This window comes from Falco biarmicus, chromosome 2 (genome assembly GCF_023638135.1).
Source record: "Falco biarmicus isolate bFalBia1 chromosome 2, bFalBia1.pri, whole genome shotgun sequence".
NCBI classification, from domain to species: Eukaryota; Metazoa; Chordata; class Aves; order Falconiformes; family Falconidae; genus Falco; species Falco biarmicus.
Window position 1 is genome coordinate 22,229,326 of NC_079289.1, and position 21,858 is coordinate 22,251,183.

Sequence of the window (21,858 nt, forward strand, 5' to 3'; positions counted from 1 at the left end):
TTAATATGCAGCACAGCTGCAACTGTCCTCATCAAAATTAATTAACAGAAGACAGCAGCAGCTATGGGAAACTTGCACCCTGACAAGTCACCCCAAACAACTCTTGTAGAGAATAGTTAGATACACCCTAAAAAATTTTCTCTCTGCTGAGCCTAACAAGTGACCGTCTCAGAGGTAGTCTTCTCTGGAGCTCAACACATGGAAAAAAATCCTACCATTAATTGCTCTCTTGACTGTACTCTCAAGAAAATGAGTGCATGGTGTAGCAGAGCAAAGAAGATACCAGTAACCTAGATAACAGTTCTGAGTCTGTTCACACTGGTGAAGAGTCCCATTTAAGATATGGCAAGGAATTAAATTTGGTTTGATGCTGGTCACTGAAATGACGCAAACGCACAGTGACTGGCGTACTTGAGCAACTACAGGTATAGGGCTCTATTAAGACACTGCCTTTGTTTGGACAGTACTGTATTTATGGGGTTTTAAATCAGAAGGGAACAGCATGACCATCTGGCTGGCCTACCTACAAAACAGTTTCCATAAGTTTTCAGTCATCTAGGTACCAACCCTAGCATAACTTTTTTTATACAGAGATTATCTTTTAGAAAGATACCCTCCATCTTGACTAAACAATGAGGTGATGCCATGAGAGGATGAGATGGACAGGACTTAAAGACAGTGAAAATGCATCCAAAACGCAAGCTAAATTTTCCGAAGAAGAAAACTGAAACATAAGCATTTGTTTAAGAAAGAAGTTTCCCTAGTTAAGAAAAGGAAACAGTCCCTAGACACCAGATGCTCTCTGGATTAAGATGATAAAACCTTTTACTGAGGAAAAAAGTTATTAAATTATACTACTGTCTCTCTAAACAGGTCATTGGATTTGGGAATTCTCTAAATATGGATCACTAGTGCAATATCATTTCAAGGGAAAAGGATGATTTAAACAGATGCTTCTTGCACCTGTGGAAGCTATTTGGAGCGGAGTCAGATACAAGTTGCATTTTTATTTTTATTTGGTTTATGCTTTGATTCCCCCTGGAATCCTGAAAAAGCCTATATCGAGACTTTCTCTTCCAGAAGTGACTACTTCTGGCACTGCTGTATTTGAAATACTACTTAAACATGAGATGCTACGTTACAGTGGCCATCTTAAATTACTCAATAACTGTGTATGTGTCTGTATATATATATATATATATAATAACTCTGCCTTCAAGGCATGCACATACAGTAACACTTCAATGGGAGTTATATGTCTTTGCTGAAAGAAATACACCCCACAGAGATCAAGTTTTTCTTTTGAACACTTTTTTTGAAACACACATGACCATACACTACTGGTCTCCTTCACAAGAGGAATTTATTGACTATGTTTTCTAATCAGCAAAAAGCTCTTCTACACAATCACAAAAAAACCAGTTCCACAGCATTTTTCAAGTTGAAATTCTGTGCTGTTGTGACCAGCTTTTATTCCATATTGTACTGGGAAGATTCATTGCTATTGTCAGTAACTGACTGGCATTTAAACCAGGAGCAAGTTACTTTCCACATTCTAACACTAAATCCAAAGACAGGGGGTTTTGTTAATGCAGAAGCAACACATGAACATGGAATTACTTCTGCAGTTTTAACATTAGTGCAATTAACACAATAGGAATTAAGTGTGTAAGGCCCTCTACGGACCAAACTGCTTATGCTTGCTTATTAAAAAGGAAGTAATAAACAATCCAAGGAAGTTCGGATAAAGAGTGTTCAATTAAGTTACACAGTCTACAGAAGTTAAAAGCCAGAAAGTCATTGTAAGATAGCACAGACTTTAAGATCATGGCAGTTTTTATAATCATATGTATTTGGAATTTGCTACTGTTTATGACAGAATAAGCCCTTGATAAAATAGCCTAAAAGTTTCAAGATAAATTTGGTGAAAGGTCTCAGCTACTCAAGCCTGAAACTGAAGTCCCTTCATTAGGCTGCAGAACAGAGCAGCAATACAAGACTGCCACTTTGCTTCACAGCAGGGTCAACAGAATAAACAGTTATCTGTGCAAATAACATCATGATCCATGCCTTTTCAAAATCTCACCTGCTACTGAAACTATCAAAAGATTACGGTACTTTATATCACTTGTTAGATAAAATTTGGCTATACCCCACCAAAAGAGAACATCAGCTGATGCTCAGAGATCACTCAGACTGGATCATGTCTGCTTCCTGTCAGCTCCACCTGTTCTTGCCCTGTGATCAATCTCAAACACAGAGAGAACCTTAGCTGTAAAAAAGTATTCAGAGGATGTCCAGCAGCTGAATTATCTCCTTCCTTTCTTACATTTAAGTCTTTATTCTACACCTTGGTTTCTTCATTAGAGAAAAAAAAAAAAAAAAAAAAAGGCTTTTTACTCTCCTCTTTAGATGAAGTCATCAGTACTGAATTTGATGAGATTTTTGGGTGAGTGCTCCCGAACTAACATTCAAAATAACGTACCTAAAATGAAAACACTGGCCAGTTCTCTAGAACTGTGACCAATTCTTGGATATACCACCGTGGTTGTGGAATAAGAAATGTAAAGAAAAGAGGAAGAGAAACCTCAAAATAAGAATTACCAGACTCTTATACACCTGGTTACAATGCCTACTCATAGCAAGAGAAAAAACCTTGCACCAAAACAAGTTACACTTAAAAAAGCATATTAACATTAGCATTGCAGACAGTGCTTCTCCCTGCTTGCTGAAGAACCAGAATGTTGCAGAGCTGTTGGGAGGAAACAAACTTTGAGGGGAGGCACAGCTTTGCCCTAAAGAACAGAAAGCCATAATAACAAATCCCAAAACTCCATCAAAGATACCCATTTTAGACAGCTGTCTTGAAAAGGAAGCAAGTAGAGATGCTCCTAGCTTGAAGACTAGGAGAAACCATCAAGCACTTGATGACCACACAGCACATTTCCTACAACAGGATATGGCAGTTGCTCTTTTTTGCCTCTGACCTGTGCAATAGCATAATCCGAGCAATTGGTTGCCTGCATGCCCTCATTGCCACTGATCCCCACTCCAACGTGAGCTGTCTGGATCATTCCCACGTCATTGGCGCCATCCCCAATGGCAAGTGTTATGGCATTGACGTGTTTCTTGACCATGTCTACTATTTCAGACTTCTGTAGAGGAGATACTCTGAAAAGGAGAGAAAAAGGTGTCAGTTTCTCACATGCTGAGCTATGCAAAACTTTCCCAAAAGGACAGCTGTAATCTACATTTAGAAGTAATCAAAGGGCAGTTGCTGGGACATTTCTTTATTCAACAACTAAGCTTCAGAACCTGTGCCAAACTATTTCAGAAGGAGAAAATAGCTTTAAAAAGATAGTTTCACATTTATCTACTTGCCCATGTTTTAGGCCAAAGACACCAAACAGATATGAAATGTTTTAAAGCTTAGTTTTCCAACCCTGGCCCCATCCGATGCACTTTGGTATACACACATGATGTTATGTTAGGAACACTGGAGAAGAGAATTTCCTTATGCAAATACAACAGTTTACAGATTAACGGTGCAGGTTTCCCTGTCCGCTGTCAACAGTGCATCTCCATCCAGGAGAAAAAAGACCACTAATACGTTCAGAGGGTAAATCACAAGGTATTTTCAGTGGTTTGGCAAGAGGTAGTGCAGGCTTACCTTATTCCGTCCTCCAGCTTACTTGCCAGGCCACCTACCCAATCATCAGACTACACAGCATCAAAAAGAATGAAGCTTCTCCCTGATCTCATGTAAGCCTTGTGTGCTGGTGCAACTCTGACTTCCCGGATGATGTTACTCAATTCCAATTCAAAACACAAAAGGCTGACTACATGACATCTGAATATTCTTATCAATTTTACAGGTAGCTACTTTAACCTGATCCTTCTCTCTTTCTACATTTGTTCCAGTTAAACAAAAATTCATGGAATTCAATGGAGTTAAAACTAGTTTAATCCAGAGAGAAGTGGAAAAATACTCGACTAGCTTACTAAATTGGATAAGACACCCAAAATGCCCTTTTTTCATGGAAAAGGTGGATCAGGTTACAAAATCATATGAGGTATTCTGGAAATACCTACATGTAGATTAAATATTTCCATTCTAACCCCATCTGTACAAACAACCCTAATTCCTTTCCTCATCAGTTTTAGTTAAAGTTTCAAATGATTTTATATTCCCTTAAATAAAGCTTTAGACAAAACTTTTCCACATCTCAAGTCAGCCACATAACACTCAACAAAGAATGTAACTGATATCTAAAAGCTTTACTGTTAAAACAGGGGAAGAATGGGGAGCCTGGGGAATGGGGGAGACAGAGGGGTTTTTACATGGCATTTTTTCCAGAGTCTACATCCTGTGGGAGCAACTTACATAGGCTTTTAATACACCTGGCTGGATTACTGCTGATCAAAAAAAGCAGAGTTATCTTGTTCAGCATTTTGCTTTATGGCCTTGATTTTGTTTAGCGCTGATCACCTCTTAAAATAACCTGATAAGTAATTGGGGGAGAAAGAGTTCTTAAGAAAAATTTGTTGGGCTCAAAATTCACATGTGAACTAAACCACCTGAAAAGTCTAGCAGCTGTCCTGTTCCTGAAAGCTGAAAACAGGAAAAAGTTGACTGGGCCATAAAATTTACTTTATGCCATTGGATAGATTTATTAAGCACTCAACTACCTGGCAATGAAAACACCACTTGGCACTGTAGGGGCCCAGTTAAACTACCAACACAAAACCTCAGCACACTAACCAACCTGTGGTGCACAAAAAGTGTCAGTTCATTATTATAATGCAGCTCAATACAGTCTGCATCAAATCTTAACTTCTCTCATACATACCCCACCCCCTCTCACATAATAAAATACTAAAACATGGAGCAAGGAGTCAACAAGGAGTTCAAGCCATAAAACGGGGACTCCTGAGGGACTCGGAGGCAGTTCTGGAGGGACAGGATTGACAAATGCACAGACCTCCATTACCAGCCCCAGGGGCACCTCCAGCGCACAGGACCATATACTTTTGGCAGTCCCCTCGTGCAATTATTTCACTGCAGCTGAGCACTGTGCATATCTGCTAACATCCACCTCAGACACACACCTCTCTCAGAAGTCCATTTTTTGTTCATTTAGTTTTCAGTTACATGGCAATAGAAATAGCTAAGAAGCTTCCTGATTCCAAATATGCTTAAAGTAACAAAGGAATGAAACAAGACAGACTGTGAACAGCATTCTGATTCTGTGGTTTAAACTAGCAGCTTGTCTACAGACATTTCAAACATCGCCAGATGTGGCAGAGATGTTGCAGCTAAACTGCACTCTAACAAGCTCGACCAAGTCAGGCAAGCTAATATAGCTTGTAGTCACTTCTGTGCCTGCAGTGTAGGTGTGGCTTCAGATTTTAAATCGACTTTGCCATTAATGACCCATTATTTTTCCAATCAATGGAACACCTCAATATAAACACATCTATCAACTACCACATAATGTACACAGACTATGCTTTTACTGACTTAACCAAATAAAGTTAATTATGTCCACAGTTATATAACACCCAATTAAAGACTAACAATTCTGTATGCCTAGTACCACTAAACAAGCTACAGGAAACACTAGGTATATACTTTTATCACCAAAAATATTTCAGCACCTGGTTTAAGATGATGAAATTTAAGACCAGATTTCAGCACAAAGTGTTACCTGATTACCGTTGTTTATTTAAACAGAAGCTTTATAACAAGCATCCTCTTCAACACCTCCCCATCAAATACAGCCCCAAGCTCCAGAGAACATGTTCTGCTGCACACAGTAATTACAGAAGTTGCAAACTGGATGGCTACTGAGTTGTGAGGTTTTACTCCCCTCCTCTTCCAGCTCACTCTCCCAGCCTCCAAACCTCTTCTGCTCCTTGTAACCTGTTCAGTATCAACACACTGCATTAGATGACGTTAATTCCCTTAGCCAGATGATCAGAGCTGCAGTCCATTTCTACACATTCGACAGGCTGTCTACATGAGTAACTGGAAGATTATAGCACAGGACACTATTAACCTGCAGCTTCCCCCCGGTGGTATCATGCAAGAGGGGGAAGAACAGCAAAGTTCAAAAAGATTCCTTAAAAAACCAATAAATTCAAACTAAGAAGCACAAAGAAAGAGCTAACTCCTTCAGGGAATAATTCTGCAGTGACAGGCAACTATTGAGACTTACCAATTGGTGGAACAACTCCGGCTTTCACAGCAGAGACCACTGCAGTTACATCAAGATGTAAGCCTTGCCTTGATACACACCCAAATAACAACTAAGATGTGAGCAAAACATCAGTTGCATAAAAATCTCCTGCTTACTCACATATTCATTCACTGGTCAGACAGCAATGCTTCTTTAAAAAGTTCCTAGAGTACAACTTCAAAAAGTTCACTGGAAATGTTTATTTACATGTTAATTTTATCACCTCTGCTCAAAAGCATCTTTAACAACAAACACAATCAATTTAGTCTAGACTGATTCTTTTTTTATACATACTCCTGGGGGAACAAAAAAAGTCAAGCTTCAAATACCACAATTATAGCTAGCAGATCAAGTCTTCAGATTTTTGCTCAAACTGCTTCCTTGAGAATCTGAATTTAACCTACTCTGTCTGCCGAGAGCCTGGGGTCAAGACTGTGCCTTTATGAAGCGTTTAGCATTCAGCATTTGGCTGTGCAATAACAAGTGTTCATGGCTGATGGAAGATATGCGTCAAGTTAGGTGTCAGCCATTCAGCAGACCACCTCTGGGACTTCCTCCCAGTGGCCTTGCTCTTGGGAGGGTAAAGGCTGACATATAAAAATGGAAGGTTCTCAGTCTCAAACTTGTCTAGTGTTTATCAGCACCTTTAACAGATTAATAGAGAAAGCCGTTTCCATCCTGCATGAGATGACTGATGCCTTAATATCACATTGCTTCCTCTGTAATGGAATGGGTCAAAGCAAGAGGGCACAAAGCACTATGACCTTGGAAAGAAGCTGGGAGAGAAATGCAGTACAGAGCCAGGGACCCTTAGACAGATGTGGACCTAATTATCTTTCAGATCACTTAAATCCATAAGGTAACTGGTAGAACATAAGGGTAAGTAGCTCTCAAATAACGCAGTACTATATTGTCGCTATCAATAAATACTTTAAGGTCCCTCTTGTACTTAGAGGAAACTCGTGAAAAAAATATCACAGGACACAGGACAGAGCAGTAACACAGCTGGTTTCCACAGAGGACGATGTAAGTGGCTTCCCACTGACTTTTGCAAATAAACTCCCAATAGCTTTAAACCTTCAGTTTGTATTTATTTTTTCAGCCTGGGCACACTTCTTACCAGAAACGTTTTGCCTGTTTAGAAAAGTTCTACTCATACGATTTAGTCTTACGTAGTCTGTGAGGAGCAGGGAGCTAGACTCTATGATCCTTATGGGTCCCTTCCAACTAGAGATAGTCTTCTTAGCATTTTGCTGGGAAGTTTACTCTGGCTTAGTTTATTACTTTAAGAGAATTCAAGCACAAATGGAGGATCTTCCAGTTATATTTTTTTCATCAGGAATACTTACGGGACAACCACAGCAATTAACAAATTTGTCTCAGCTCTGACATCTTTCAGTGAAAGATTATGCAAAAACACCCAAAACAGTGCACTGGTGATACTTTCAAAAATAAATACCTAACATTTTACTTAGAAACCCATTTTAATAGCAAAATTTTTTAAAACCTCAAAACTAAGTAGAAGCAAAGCATTAAAATATCCATTTTAAGCAAGCAATGCAAGAGTTTTACCATCAAATTTTTAGGTAATTCAACTGATTTAAATCAATCAAGTCCTTTACCACACACTTTTTGCAATCTTGCAATGCAACTATTCCTCTTATTCCCAGACTCCATCTATATAATCATATATATATAATCAATAATATATCAAGATGGATACAGTCACAAATGAGACTAGAGGGACGCAATCAGCACAACCAGTCCCGTGACATAGGGCAGCTATACTCCACAAGATATCAGCAGGAACTGAGAAACAGTTAATTCTGTCCCTATCCATATCTGTATTTATTGCACAGTTACAGATGTATGAGAGCAACTGATGGCAACTGTAAATAACACTTTTCTCACAGGCCCTTAAACTACAGCTGCATCATTGCAGATGCTTCAAAGCATATAGACATAAACCACAGATACGAAATAAAAATGCAGTATATCAGAAAATTACTAGGTTTATTTATTGCATTGAAATCCAAAGGATCCAATGAAGAGAAAGTTCTTCTGGAGAACCGAGACTACCAATTGTAAATAAAGAGATATAATTAATAAAGAACAAGATAAGTAAACTTCATTGGATCCTTTTTGTAAGACATAAGCAAAAAAGGCCTAGGTAATTTATAAGAGATCAGTTCATAGCCAGACCATCTTACAAGACTATGAAGAGAAGACAGACCCACAAGCTCTTCCACACCTAAGCAAGGCACAGCTTGATACAGAGTCTTAGCATGCTGTTCTGTCGATGTGTGTTGGTTATTGTGGGGATTTAATTTGTGGGTCCCCTCCCCAAAAACAAGGGGACTACAGCATTTCTGTTGAAGACTCTGTATTTCCCCCACATGCGATGTGATACAAAATACTCTTAAGAGACATTCTTACCCACACTTTTTGATTTTCAATGTTCATTTGTGTAAAGCGGAAGGTAAGGAAGGAAGCTGTTTCAAGCATTACCCCTTCCTGCTTCTATGCTGTAAAGGGGATTAAACACCAAGACATTAATGTCTTTAACATGAAACATTAATTTGATATTCTACTTCCTTAAAATGCCTTGTTAATGCAATACAAGAGGCCCTTAAGAGCCTACCAGTATTACAAGGAACATAATTTTACCCTGTTCTGTTGTAAAATACAGTAGTGCTTCAAAATGCTCAGCAGCCTCATGTTCATAGAAGGCAGAGATGGGAGACACCCCAGAAAGAGCCAAGGGCTACCAATAATACTGACATTCAACTGTATGCACTGGTCCCCAGAAAAAGAAACAAGATAAATTAACACACCACTAAAAGTAACACTCACAGAGCAAGGAATGTTCCTATTACATCACACTTAGCAGTTTTTAATTACAGATTTATTTCTCCTGACACACACCAGGCTGCAGATTTCAACCATGTGTCATCCAAGCAAGGGCTAGTCTTGAATTACAGTTATGATGCTCTGAGATATCTTGGATGGACTTAAAACAATACAGTAACCCACACAGAACAAAACAAAACAAGTGAACAGTGAACAAAAGCGTACACATATATCAACTTAAAATGTGCACTGAATGCTTTTCATTTACCAAGTGCTCTGAATCTCCTTCACCTGCTGACAAGCACAATCTCACAGGGGCTGGCTCTGGTGCAGCACTTACAACTTTGGAGACAACACTGAGTGAACTGATGGATAGTTTAACGTTCATACAAAGGAACTGATCTAACTAAATGTAAGTGACCTCAGTGGAGACATCTCCATCTGCACTAACCATGCCATGCTCCTTTTATAGTCAATGGAGAGAAACAGACACTTCTGGAGTGCAAGTCATCTGGCTGATTTTAGAAGTACTTCAAGAGTATAGTTTGCCTCCTTTTACAAGTGCCCTTTTCTCTCCACCACAGTAAAGTGGGCTGAAGATAACTAGTTCATATTAAAAGGGCTACTTATGACACGTAAAATTACACAGAACAAAACTCACCTTACACTACCACAGTACTGAACACCTTTGAATTTATCAGGTGCACAAGCCTTTCCTCTCTTGCTTTCCGGCAAAGTGGAATGTCTGCTTGCTTCCAACACAAGCATGCGATGCTATTGATGTCATGCCCCCCTCCTCTTTAAAATTCTTGCTTCTTAACTCTTCTTTCCTACAGTAATTTCCCAGTCCCATCTCTTCTGAACATAGAACGCTAAAACTCTTACCAATCCCCCTACTGACTTCAAGAACAAACACAGCTTCATAACCTTCTGTCATTTCAGCTGCAACCTCACTTCTCCATCTCATCCACGTTTATCAGACCTGTTTCAAGTCTATTTTTCATTTTAAAGATTTTTACATCCTACTTCACTTACCAGGCATCTCATTTCATCTTACAACTAACAAAAATAAATGTATCTTCCTTCAGTTTTTCAGGCTCACTGACATGCCAGTCACACTTCAACTTTCTGAGCAATACATTACCTATAAATCTCACGTTATCCAGAACAGGGTATTTTTGATGCCTACCATGGCTTTAAGTCAAAACACATGCACACAGCCCTACATACATACTCACAGAACGTGTGTCAATTTTTTAATTTAACGGTTACCGAAACAGTTCCTTCTGCATCGCTTCAGGTATAACAGAAATCCTTCCTTAATATAAAGCTCTCTTTGTAGTTATAAAGCCACCAAGACATACACAGTCTTCTGAACAGGAAAAAAATTCAAATTCATTTAGTACCTTTTTATCACAAACGTTTCTTATTATACATAATTTTAAAAAAAATTATGCATCACTAAATTTGTCATTTGCATTCCCTATTTCAACTCATTTGCCACTGAAATGTTCTCCAAAGGACTCTGAAATAATATCTAAGTTGGATTCTATGTATTAAGCAGCATGAAATAATACACAGCACCCCAGTGAACACAGGGTTAAGTTTCAAGTCAGCATCTTCCTTCTCTTTGATATCCCTCCCTGCATGTTTGTCTTGATTGCCCTTCCCCCAACGTGCTTTATAGGGCAAAGATTAAATAGGGGAAATGTAGTTTGGAAAATGAATGATTTGCAAAGTGATGAGCTGGCATAAACACAGTATTGAATGGGAGATTATTTTGCAGTTTTAACTACAATGGTCACTAGTGGCAACAGCTCTAATATGTTTAAAAAGTGAAACTGAAGTATCAAATTAATTTTGAGCTTCCCTTGCACCAAGCTGATTAAGGTGCATCCATTTCCATGCTAATCAGCCTGAACAGCTCTTGTTCAGCACAGAAATCTGCCTTTTTCTAATGACAGAACAAAAAATTCAGTCTGTGAAACAGACTGTTTGGTGCCTTCATAACCTTGAGGACACGCACAAAGGGTGAGCACCCACGTTTCACACAGCAGAGTTGTTTATAGACTTTTGCAACACATGGTGAAATTAAGTGACAATTGAAATTATGTCCATGAATAAGCATGTCAGCCCAATTAACAAGGCTCTGCCCTGGGGGGAAGCCAACAGATCAGTTGGGAGGGCCAGTGTGAGCACCTGCCTCTAGCAGCACTACAGCAGCACTGTGGTAGGACCAACCACTCCACCTGGGCAGCATCACTGCGTGACAGGTGGCTCTGCTCCTCCACACCAATGACAGCTCAGAAACACAACATACAGCAGCTTCAGACAGCATTACTGCTGTAAGCTACTGCTTCTCTCAGGATCATACACTTAAGAACCAAACCACAAACATCGACATGGGAGGAAGATGAAGGGAGAGATAGCTAATAGATTTGAAATAGTTTGCCACCTCAGCAGTGCTACAAGAACCAACAGTTTTATTTCTTCATTCTGAGTTCTAATAACTCAGCAGGCTTTTTCTCCCTCTCTGAAAAAAAAGTCTCCTGGAATTTGAAATGAGAAAGCATAAAAAGGATCAAGTTGCAACTACATGTTATTTATTGTTCAAAAGCCTAGGATCTCTGAATTACATGCTTCTGGAGCAAACACAATCCAAAGCATGTTATCTTACCCAGTAGTTATTGTCAGAGGGCTACAATGCACCTGCATATCATGTTGAGGACTCACTACCCAAAAATCAAAGTACTGCCCATTTGTAAAACCTGAGATTTTCATTTTCAGAATTATCAGTGTACCTCAAAAAGTCAAGGGGAAAGCTGAGCTCCCAAAACCTCTTTTTTGTGACAGCACAGAAATGCAAGTTATTTCCCACCCTCCCTTAAATTCCAGTCTCTATTTAACAAGAACAAAGTGCTTGCAATGAAATCTTTAAATCTTTAGACATTTAGGAAAAAAAACCCAAAACACCGAACTAAACTTCTAGTTTTCACAATCCCTTTAGAACTGGGGAAGTTGAGCACCAGGGTGTTCCCACCAAGATTAAAACAAACAAACCAACAAAAAAAACTACAAACCACTTTTAAACAGAAAAGACATTGACAACTAGAAGTCTGACCAGGACCACCTAAGCCTTAGTCAACTATTAAATGTGTGTTCTGTTCAAAGCCAGGTTAAGTATTAACTTACAGAAAAATGCTCACAGCATGCTTACTCCCAAACACAAGCAGCAAGAAAGGATCTTTCCATCAATCCCTAACCTCAGACTCGATACAAGCAACACTGCTAAGAAAAGAATGGGGACGAGAAGAAGGAAAAAGAAATGAGTAATATTCTACAACAAAGTAAGTTACACACGAGGTTAATGATTAAATTGAAGCATTAAGATACAGCATCTAGGGTAAAGGGATATTTTTGTCATGTCCAGTCACCACCTATACTCTAAGTTAACATGACCAGATTTAGATCAAGAAGGTTTAGTAATAGCACCTCTGCTCAAAGCCAGCCACTAACACCTGTAGGCTAGGACACCTGGAACCCTCAAACACAGGGTTCCAACACATCTGTATCTCGGTGAATGTTTCCATATTCAGGTTTAAGACACAAGTGCCCTGCGGTTTGTGAAAACAACGTTGATTAATAGCAGCTGCTTCAATAAGTGAAATAGAAAAACAGACACAGCAAACACAACATATATTGGTCCCCTACACCCCTGATTTTCAATCACCTTTCCAGCGTGAGGACCCCGATGCAGAGAACCGCCACAGGCTGTCACACAGGGCACGAGCCCACCACCTGCTGAATTAGCATTGGCAACTGTTGGGTGAGAAGAGATCAACCCAGGGCAGTCTCACGCCTGCCAGACTTGGGGAGCAATTGCTTGACTGTCCCCAGAAGCTTGTCCAAGCATTTTGGAGCAGTCCAGGCAGAGTCAGGGAATACCTTAACAGTACAGGATGGACAGTCACAGTCAAGTGTACATACTTGCTCCTCAGTGCTCTTATTAACAGAGCCTGCACCTACTTAAGAAGTACTTAACACACAAGGTAAAGCCTCACAGAACTCACCTTTTTTTTTCTTAACTTGCACTGACTTCAGAAATATGCCTCTTTTGAAAGCTCCAGGCTGGCCACGTAGCTATTATTGAAAGGAATCTTCAAGGGTTTTGAAAACAATGCATAAAAGAAATTGTATTTTTCATTTCCTTCGTGTGGCTCAACTGTCAGATTATTTTCTTTTACACATATGATTTTTAGTTTTAGTCTCATCCACATTTCTGACCATAGGATCAGCCATACCAGTACAAAGAGCTTTACAAAGGACATGGCTCCATGGAGTACAGTCAGTCCAAAAAAAAAAAAGCACAGCTATTTTGCTTAATAGCTCAAACATGGCCAACATTTTTTCTTCCTGATTTAGATTAAAGATACAGAACTAGGAGCCAGGTCTTCACAATGTCAAACCTTTGCACCTTTATAGAAAGGACACAAAATGCTGCAGTTCAAGTTTGGTAACATACTTGCCCATCTTACACAGGATATGCTTAGTGCTATTTAACAGCTGCCATGACAGAATGTTCCTTCCACCACCCCTTTTACTTAGGGAGAATAAAAGGAGACACTTGAACGATTATACATAAAGAGCTTTAGAACAGCAGAGAGAAGATAGGTGCATTTAAAGTTAACCTTTTCCTGAAACTGAGCAGAAGGATATTGCCTGAAGGACCTTATTTCAAAGCAGTTTTGAAACATTCCAATGGGAAATATAATGAGCCCTTTTGTATTAACTTACAGTCTTCTAAGGTTAACTGGCAGGCAACTGAGAGGCAGCATGAAGCACCAGTCCATTACTGGGTGCAGAGGAAGGCAGATTTCTTCCACGCACACTTTTATACCAGATTAGCCTTCGAAGAAGAGAGGCATCCCCTCACTGCCACAGTGATTTTAAGGACCAGGCTGCTTCAGGCCATTAGTGCCACAGTAACATTGAATTTGAGCACGTCCAAGTCATTAACATCAATGGAACCTTAAGTACCAGACAGACCTACCTTCTTATTGCTAAGGTAACTTAAATCACACATAGCCCAGGCTACAACTGGAAGACCTAAGTGAGCCAGGCCACATGAAACATTTTCTGAAAAAGATACCATGGAAATCAAGACAAAGGGATTGCTAGAAGTTGAACTGTATTTGCTGACACTCTTCATGACTCAAGCAAGATCAGAAGTAAAAAACCTGGCAGGAAAAGTGATGATTTGGCCCAGTGCTGAAAAATTCATAAGCTCTACAGAAAGCAGGGAAGCAACTTCTGTGACACTCTCCATTATGTACCGGAGTATACCAGCGTGGCTAAACTGACACTTTCTTTTTTAAATTCAGTCATGAAAAGCAAGTCAGCTTACAGTGCTGTCCCTTTAAAGAAAGGCTTAGAGCCTAAGCATGCTCACCTCACTTAATAAAATGGCTTTTGTAGCAGCATGTAGTCTACTCTCAATTTATGCAGTAATTTTATTTTGTAGTTACAAGACAAGACTCAGAAGCTTAAGTTTACATAAACCTGTTTACTACATATCGGAAATTTTTAATTTCCTATATTTAATGCTCTGGCAAAATTCAAAACAAGAGCAATTAGTTTTTGAAACACAACGCACTGAAAAATTCCATTGCTGAACAGGCCACTGAGGTAAAAAGTGAGCCCCGCTTTCAAACATGACCTGGCAACTGGAAAGCTCCTAAAGCATGTTGTAGTAGCTGAACATAATGTGATAAGCTGTAATGTTTGATCAACTTAGCAGACATAAAACACCTTCTACAAGCTCCCACTAGCTCTACAAGCTAGTCCACACAACAGGATACAAGGCATACTAATTGTACATACTATCTTTAAACTGTGCCCAAAAGAGCCTAGAGAAGGCCAAAGTGGGGAAGATGTGGACAATACCAAGAGGCTGATCAGAAGCCTCCTAAAATCAGATGTGCAGTTGTTTTGATGGTGATAACTGCGTACAGGAATTCACTGTCAGTTCACATCACCCAGCTTGTACTCTAAAGCAGCTGGCTGGCTGGGCTGCCAGCATGCATCTTTAGGACACTAGGTTCTCCTAATATAAGTTTTGAAAATCCATTTCATTTTGTATACATCTATACAATTTCCTATACTCTATTTCTCCAAATAGGGTCAGAGTAGCCTTGCTAAAAATTTGCTGGCAGTAATATGCAAGACAGTCAAAGGTTACTACCACAAAATTCCAGGAGGACTAAGTAACTCTAATATAACATGAAAATGGTCAAAACACTCAGTTCATGAAGATGGAGAGATATTATATGAGCAGCTCTCCCATGAGTATACTGGAAAAACATCAAGATTACAGACTACTAATAGCCTTACACTCACACTTTATCATGACTTAAAAAAAAAAAATCAAAGCTAACACTTCGCATTAAAAAAACTCTGCAGAAACAGACTGAATGCCAAAAAAAGTAAGTTATTAAGTCTTCTGGATGTAAAAAAAACCCCAAACAATTTACATGGAACAGAAAATGCGCTTATTCTCTAAATGCACTTGGCAGTAATAGTACCATAGATGCCCTGCTGTTTAATTTTTAGGAATACAGATTTTATTCTCGTTCACATTGTTCATATCCAATACAAATAACACCCCAAAGGCAAGCCAACATGTTAAAGCAGGACAGACTGATTAGGCCAAGTAAGGACCCAACTGCTTTAACGTATTTGAGACATAACTAATACATCATTCTTTGTATAAGAATACAGTTCACAGAAATAAAGTAAAATATTCAGTGTCTAACTGGCAGTGGTCAGAGTACCATGAAGGTCTATCCTGCTCAACATCATCAGTAACCCAGATGCTGACAAAAAGTATACTCCTGGCAGGTCTACAGATGACACTGAACTAGGGGGACCGGGTTACAAGGAATCACAAGGCTTTTATTCAAAGGAACCTCAAGAAATTCAGGAACTGAGCCAATAAATCTCATGGAATTCAGATAGAAAAAGGCAAAGCTCCACACCTGGGACAGAATAAGCCACATACTAGTGCAGGCTGGGAAATGACAGAGTAGCAGCCCTGCTGAAGTGGACCTTGTTGTTATGGTGGGCATCAGATTCAGTGAGAGGCAAAGCGTGCTGTTAGTGCGATCAAGCCACATTGTGTACTGGGTAGTGATCAGGACAAAGTAGTTATTACTAGTCCTCTCCTCAGTACAAGTGAGGCAACATCTATAACACCACCAGGTTTAGAGGCCAAGTTGAAAAAAAGGAGATAAACGTGAAAGAATCCATCAGGAATGCTTAGATAATCAGGGGCCTAAAATACATAACCTCTAAGGGCAGGTTGTGCCAGCTGGGCTTCTGCAGGTACAGTAAGGGGTGTTTAACAACAACAGTGTACTACCACTTAACACAGAGTTACTTAAAGTCTCCTGTCACATGAAACAGTGCAAGAAGTGCCAATGGCCACAGGTGCAAACTGGGAGGTTCAGGCTGGATAGCACACTGTTTTCATGAAGGTGTTGAGCAATGGAAGAGATCTTCCAGAGAGGTGGTGGAATCTCTGCCCATAATTGTTTTCCATGGGTCAACTAAAGTCAGTCGTGACTGACATGATCTACTGTAGATGCCAATCCTGCCTTGAGTCAGAGGCTGGACTAGCCCTCCAGAAATCCTTTGCGTCTAGGGTGTTCTGAACCTGAAGTCTCAGTTTATTGACAATGGAGGCACTTTCCTACTAAAGAACTGATCTGGTCCCTCCACAGGGCTCCCGTGTGGTTCTGGCACACAGAGGCCTGGATTTCAGACAAGTATGCTTAGTACATATGCTGCCTTGTGTGCTAAAGGTCTCCAGTGAGACACAGTATAACTGGGCACTGCAGCACAGAAGTGACCTCATCTCCTTCCCCCACATGTAGTCATCACTCCATGTTATTGGAGCACCTTCTCCAGGTAAACAGTCATCTTCCAGCCTTGACTTTTCCTCATCCATCAGCACTTCAGACTCTTCTCACCATCACATCATCCCCTTTCTTTTGCCTGAATAACCTGCTGGTGCTCAAGTTATTTATATAACTTTGTGCATCATTTCCTTAACTTGAGAATTTTGTATTTTAACAGTGGATACATTAGACTTGGCAACTTTAAGTTAACAACGCTTTTGGTAGACACTATAAAATTTCTTGGTTATTTTTATGCCACAGACTCTTCAGGGAAAAAAAAAAATACAGCTGGCATAAAAGCCAATCCATCAAGAGAAATAAACGGATCTCTTGAGAAAGCTAGACAGCCAGCGTAGACTCAACAGAAACCACTCTGATCCAGCAAAAAAGTTCCACATGGGAAAGATTCCTTCCAAAAGGGTCAGCTCTCACAGACTTAAATCTTTTAGAAGCACTCTTCCACATTACTGTTTCCAAATCTAGCAAAAATTAACATCTTTCTCTCACTAGTGCATAATGTGTGATTATAACCCAGTTTTCAGAGCAAGTCAGACATTGTAGGAACAGATAATTCTGGTTTCTTTCCTTCATCTTTGCTACAAAATAGGAAATTGAGAACCAGATCTAATTCTCCTTATTTAAGAAGACTGATGAGCAATAAGTAGTACAACTGAAAACTGACCATAACCCTCTTTCTGTCTAACAGTTGCTATCAAACGTCAGTATACGTATCAAGAGTTGGAATCTTTCTGAATACTATGTCACATATATTTGTGTTTTACTGTGAAACTGTTTGACCAAAGAAACAGAGCTTCTAAAAAGAACCAAAACCCTTTACAGTTGCATTGTGTCATAATAATCGTTGTCAATGTTAACTTATACATTAAGATTTCTCAGCCTTTTTTGTATGAGCTACACTTTTATTCCTCTTTATCCTCTTCTGTGAAGGGAAGCTGACTACATATCTGTGACATCTGTAAAACAGCATAAATAAGACTATTAAAAAGCATCTGTGGCTTTTGTAAGTGGCTTTTTACTCAGTTTAATAGCTGACAGCAATCACTATGAGCCCAGAGTAAAACTAATCCTTCCATGGATTTTAATGGTGCTTGAATAAGGTCCAGATGATGTCAGTCCTCTGTAGACCTGGGTTCTCCCAACGAGTTCACCTTAAAAGGTCTCCAAAGAAAGTTACAGCCACATGTCACGCTGAAATTCTGAATATTTAGTATTAGCAACTGCCTTTGCATTGGGTATGCTAATCAATGAATGAAGCAAAACATCACAAGAGCCACAGAGTACTCTCACCATCTGTAGCACTTGCCTAGCTGCTAGAGAGACTAAAGGAATTAAAATAAACAAAATAATAAAAAAAAAGGATGGGGAGGAGGGAACCTTTCACAACATGTAAACCAAACTGGAATAATTGCTAGTACAAACAGGCTCATTTTCAAATATACGTGGGTCAGAAATAACAGCACAGCTCAAAGCAGCTGTGGTCATACTGTTTACTCTCTTTTTTGACATAAAAGCCTTTTCCTCTGTGAACCGTTCTTAATGCAGAAACATCTAAATGTATGCTAATGCCCAACAGAGCAATAACTTCCTTTGATTGATTCAACAGTACTGAAAGTACCAGGAAAAAAGATCAAACCAAGTATTATACAAACAAGCAATGTCTTCAATATGGTACATGTCAGCATGAAAGCTGAAAGGAGCTGAACAAGCCAGCTATAATGTCTTACATGGTTCTGAAAGTGGCAGCTTTCTTAAGTGCTTGCAGATAAAAGTGTTTTTCTTAAGTTGTGACATCAATTTATAGAGCTCTATAATATAATGAAAGTGCTTTGATTTAACATGATTTATGAAACAAAAGCACTTCTGGTGTCTTCAGAAAAAGCACAGGAGCTTACAATAAGCAAAAGATAGTTAAGTAATTTTGCAGCCAGTTACTCTCCTGAAACCATAATTAGGAAAAACCAACATGACCCCCCTCTTTTCTTTTTATGCTGCTTAAAATTCTTTCTTCTGTCTTCCATTTCACTGATTCACCTTTCTTTCAACATCCTTTCACTAAAGGGCTTCCAGTGACAAACTTTTTCAGCATTACTTTAGTGAAGACGTTTCCAATTTTCAGCTAGTGCCAATACCTTGTTTTTCCACTAAGATGCTCTAGTGTTTACAGAAAAACACTAAGACACAGACCAAAAAAATAAAATGTGGACAAATGGTCTATAGTGTTCAAGTGTGTCAGAAGTAGTACAAACTCTGGCTGCAGAGTGTTATGTTTTACCCTCCCAGGGTTCAGCACTATGTCTATTATTTCTGATGTGTACTTTACAATTGGAAGTTATTTAACTGCTAGGAAAACAAACCTCCAGCTAGATTTAACAGTCCACGTCCCTGATGCACAAAACACACAGAGTTGTTCCTTTAGGTACAGACGGATGACTAAAGCCCAATTCAAGAAATGAGGATAAAGCTGGAGAAGATGAAGGCATCTGCCCTTGGGATAACTGGTGGAAGCAACAACAGGAATAGGATTTGTAAGTCAGGATCCACTGTCCTTTCCTCTTCAGCCCAGGAGTAGCCCAAAAGAAGATGGGTAGCACACCTTCCCTAAACGTGATCTCCACCCTGCAAAGAAAGGTAGCTGTGGTTTTAAACTCCTACAGTCTAAAGGGGACACTGAGCTTAAGCCTGCTTCATGGAGTATCTTCAATATGCACACCAAAGCCAGCTCTTAAAAGCATTTACACATACGGAGGTCTATTTCACGCATCTCGGGCAAATTCACACACGGTAGCTACTTGTCAGCCTCAGTCCTCCTGGCTTTGTCTGGGATGTGACTAGCTAAAAGCTGTATCTTTACAGACCTTCAGCAGATCAGTTGTTAGGCAAGGCTTCGGAGTAAATGACATCTCTGGACCTAGGAATCTCAGCTCCGTGTAAGGAAACTTCTCTGCTATGTCTAAAAAGAAAAACTTTATAAATCCACAAAATATAAATGACAAAACTCCACACTGTATAAGTGTATAAATCCATACTGTATCAACACTCTTAGTAGGCAGCTCTTCTCTCCCAAACAGATAAAAAGAACCAGAACAGGTCTAAAAAAAACGAGGCAGGCAGGTAAAATCAAGTATGTGGAAGTTATCTGAAAGGAAGTGTATCTGAAAAAGTCAATATACTGAAGGCATTTTTGATGAGGTGGCGGGAAAAGCAGCAGTGAGGTTACGATTATTCATCATTTCTCTAAACACAAGAACTTGATGGCATCCAATGAAATTACCAGGTAGATTAAAAAACAAAAGGAAATACTTTCCCTGCACAGTATACAGCACCCTCTGCCCAGGGTGAGATGATAGGCTAATCTCAATTTGAGACAAAGTTTAACTGACTCAGAGAGAAATATTTAAAATTTATGAAAGACAAATTAAATCAATCAAGGAGTATGAAAACAAGATACAGATACTGCTGCTGGCAACAGAGATCTCACATTCACTAATTATATACACCGGCTTCCAAGGCAGCTACTACTGGTCATTGTTTGAAACTGAAAACTGGATTAGATGGGGCCTGGTCCGACACAGACATTCATATATGAAACCGGGCTTAAAATCACTAGCAGACAACTACAGCAAATAAAAGTTACTAAACGGATTTACCACAAGTCAGCGAACAGCTATACTGCAGCATTATTCACTAAGTTTGGAGATATCCTACCAAAAGCCTCTTGGAAGAGAAAAGGTAGAACGCAAGCTCACCTTTAATTCTAGGACTGCAACGAGGCAGACAACAATCTGTACAATGAAACACAATGCAGTGTCATACCAGGTAACTGATCTCATCTTGCTTTGAATGAAAATCCTGACAGTGGTAAACCTGCTTATCTACAAGTTTTTCTTCCAGGCAAAAAGAAATCAGTTACCACTAACAAACTGAATAATTTGTAGAGCAAACTGTACAAGAGATTTTGAAAAGTAATAGTATTTATGAACACTAAGCATCAAGTTTCTTTTTCTACTCTCATTGCCTATTTCTGTCTGGAGTAGGGCTGCATTCACAAAAGAGAAGTGAGCCTTTTCATGAACATTATGGATTAATCCGCTTGGTCTGCTGTCATCTCCTTACCTCAGATCTGGCTTTTTCTGCATCTGGCAAGCATAGGTCAGTTACTACACTCCTGTGTTGCAGCATCCCTTTTGCTTTTGTTCTGTTCTAGGCTTAAGTAACTCTAACTTTTGTAAATCACTTACCTGAAGGTTGCAATAACCTTTAAGAATCAAACCTTATGACACAATCTAGATACTCAGAAAAATATCCCAAGATAACAATTTCTAATAGAAAAGTCAACTGCAAAGGAAATTCAAGGATCTAATTTCATTGTATGCGTACCACAGCTCCTTCACCTTTATTTTAGCAGTAAGAGACAAAAATAAAAAGAACTTACAACAGCAATGGAATGTTTTAAGAAGAATATTCAGCCTTTGACACACTTTAACCATTAGTACTAAGGAAATCCTCATGAAATGGGAAGCACAGGAAAAAAAAAGCACAGCTACCACCATTCCTAAAATGTCAGACAGCTAACAAGAAGAATTAAATTCTTCACCCACATAGTTCAGCATTTACTGATATTTTTGTTCCTTTGTTTCTTTGGTGGTAGTTGTCTTACATGCCTAATTGAGCTAATGCATTTGCAGAAGGCAAAGCAAACTGGAATGACAAAGGTAGAGTGCAAAATCCCAAGGAGCTCTTACCAGGAAAGGATAACTAAGCGGAAGATCTTACAACACCAAGATTTTTTGTGC

The 21,858-nt window shown here is 39.3% G+C and overlaps 1 protein-coding gene across 4 annotated transcripts in view; it reads right to left on the reverse strand.

Moving 5' to 3' along the window:
- The window catches only part of ATP8A2 (ATPase phospholipid transporting 8A2), a 349,988-nt gene that overhangs the window by 153,491 nt on the left and 174,639 nt on the right, over positions 1-21,858 (reverse strand). For all 4 annotated transcript variants that reach the window (XM_056328949.1, XM_056328950.1, XM_056328951.1 and 1 more), the window contains one exon: positions 2,988-3,171. In XM_056328949.1, the coding sequence (XP_056184924.1) occupies positions 2,988-3,171 (184 nt within the window). The remainder of the gene's footprint in view (positions 1-2,987; positions 3,172-21,858) is intronic.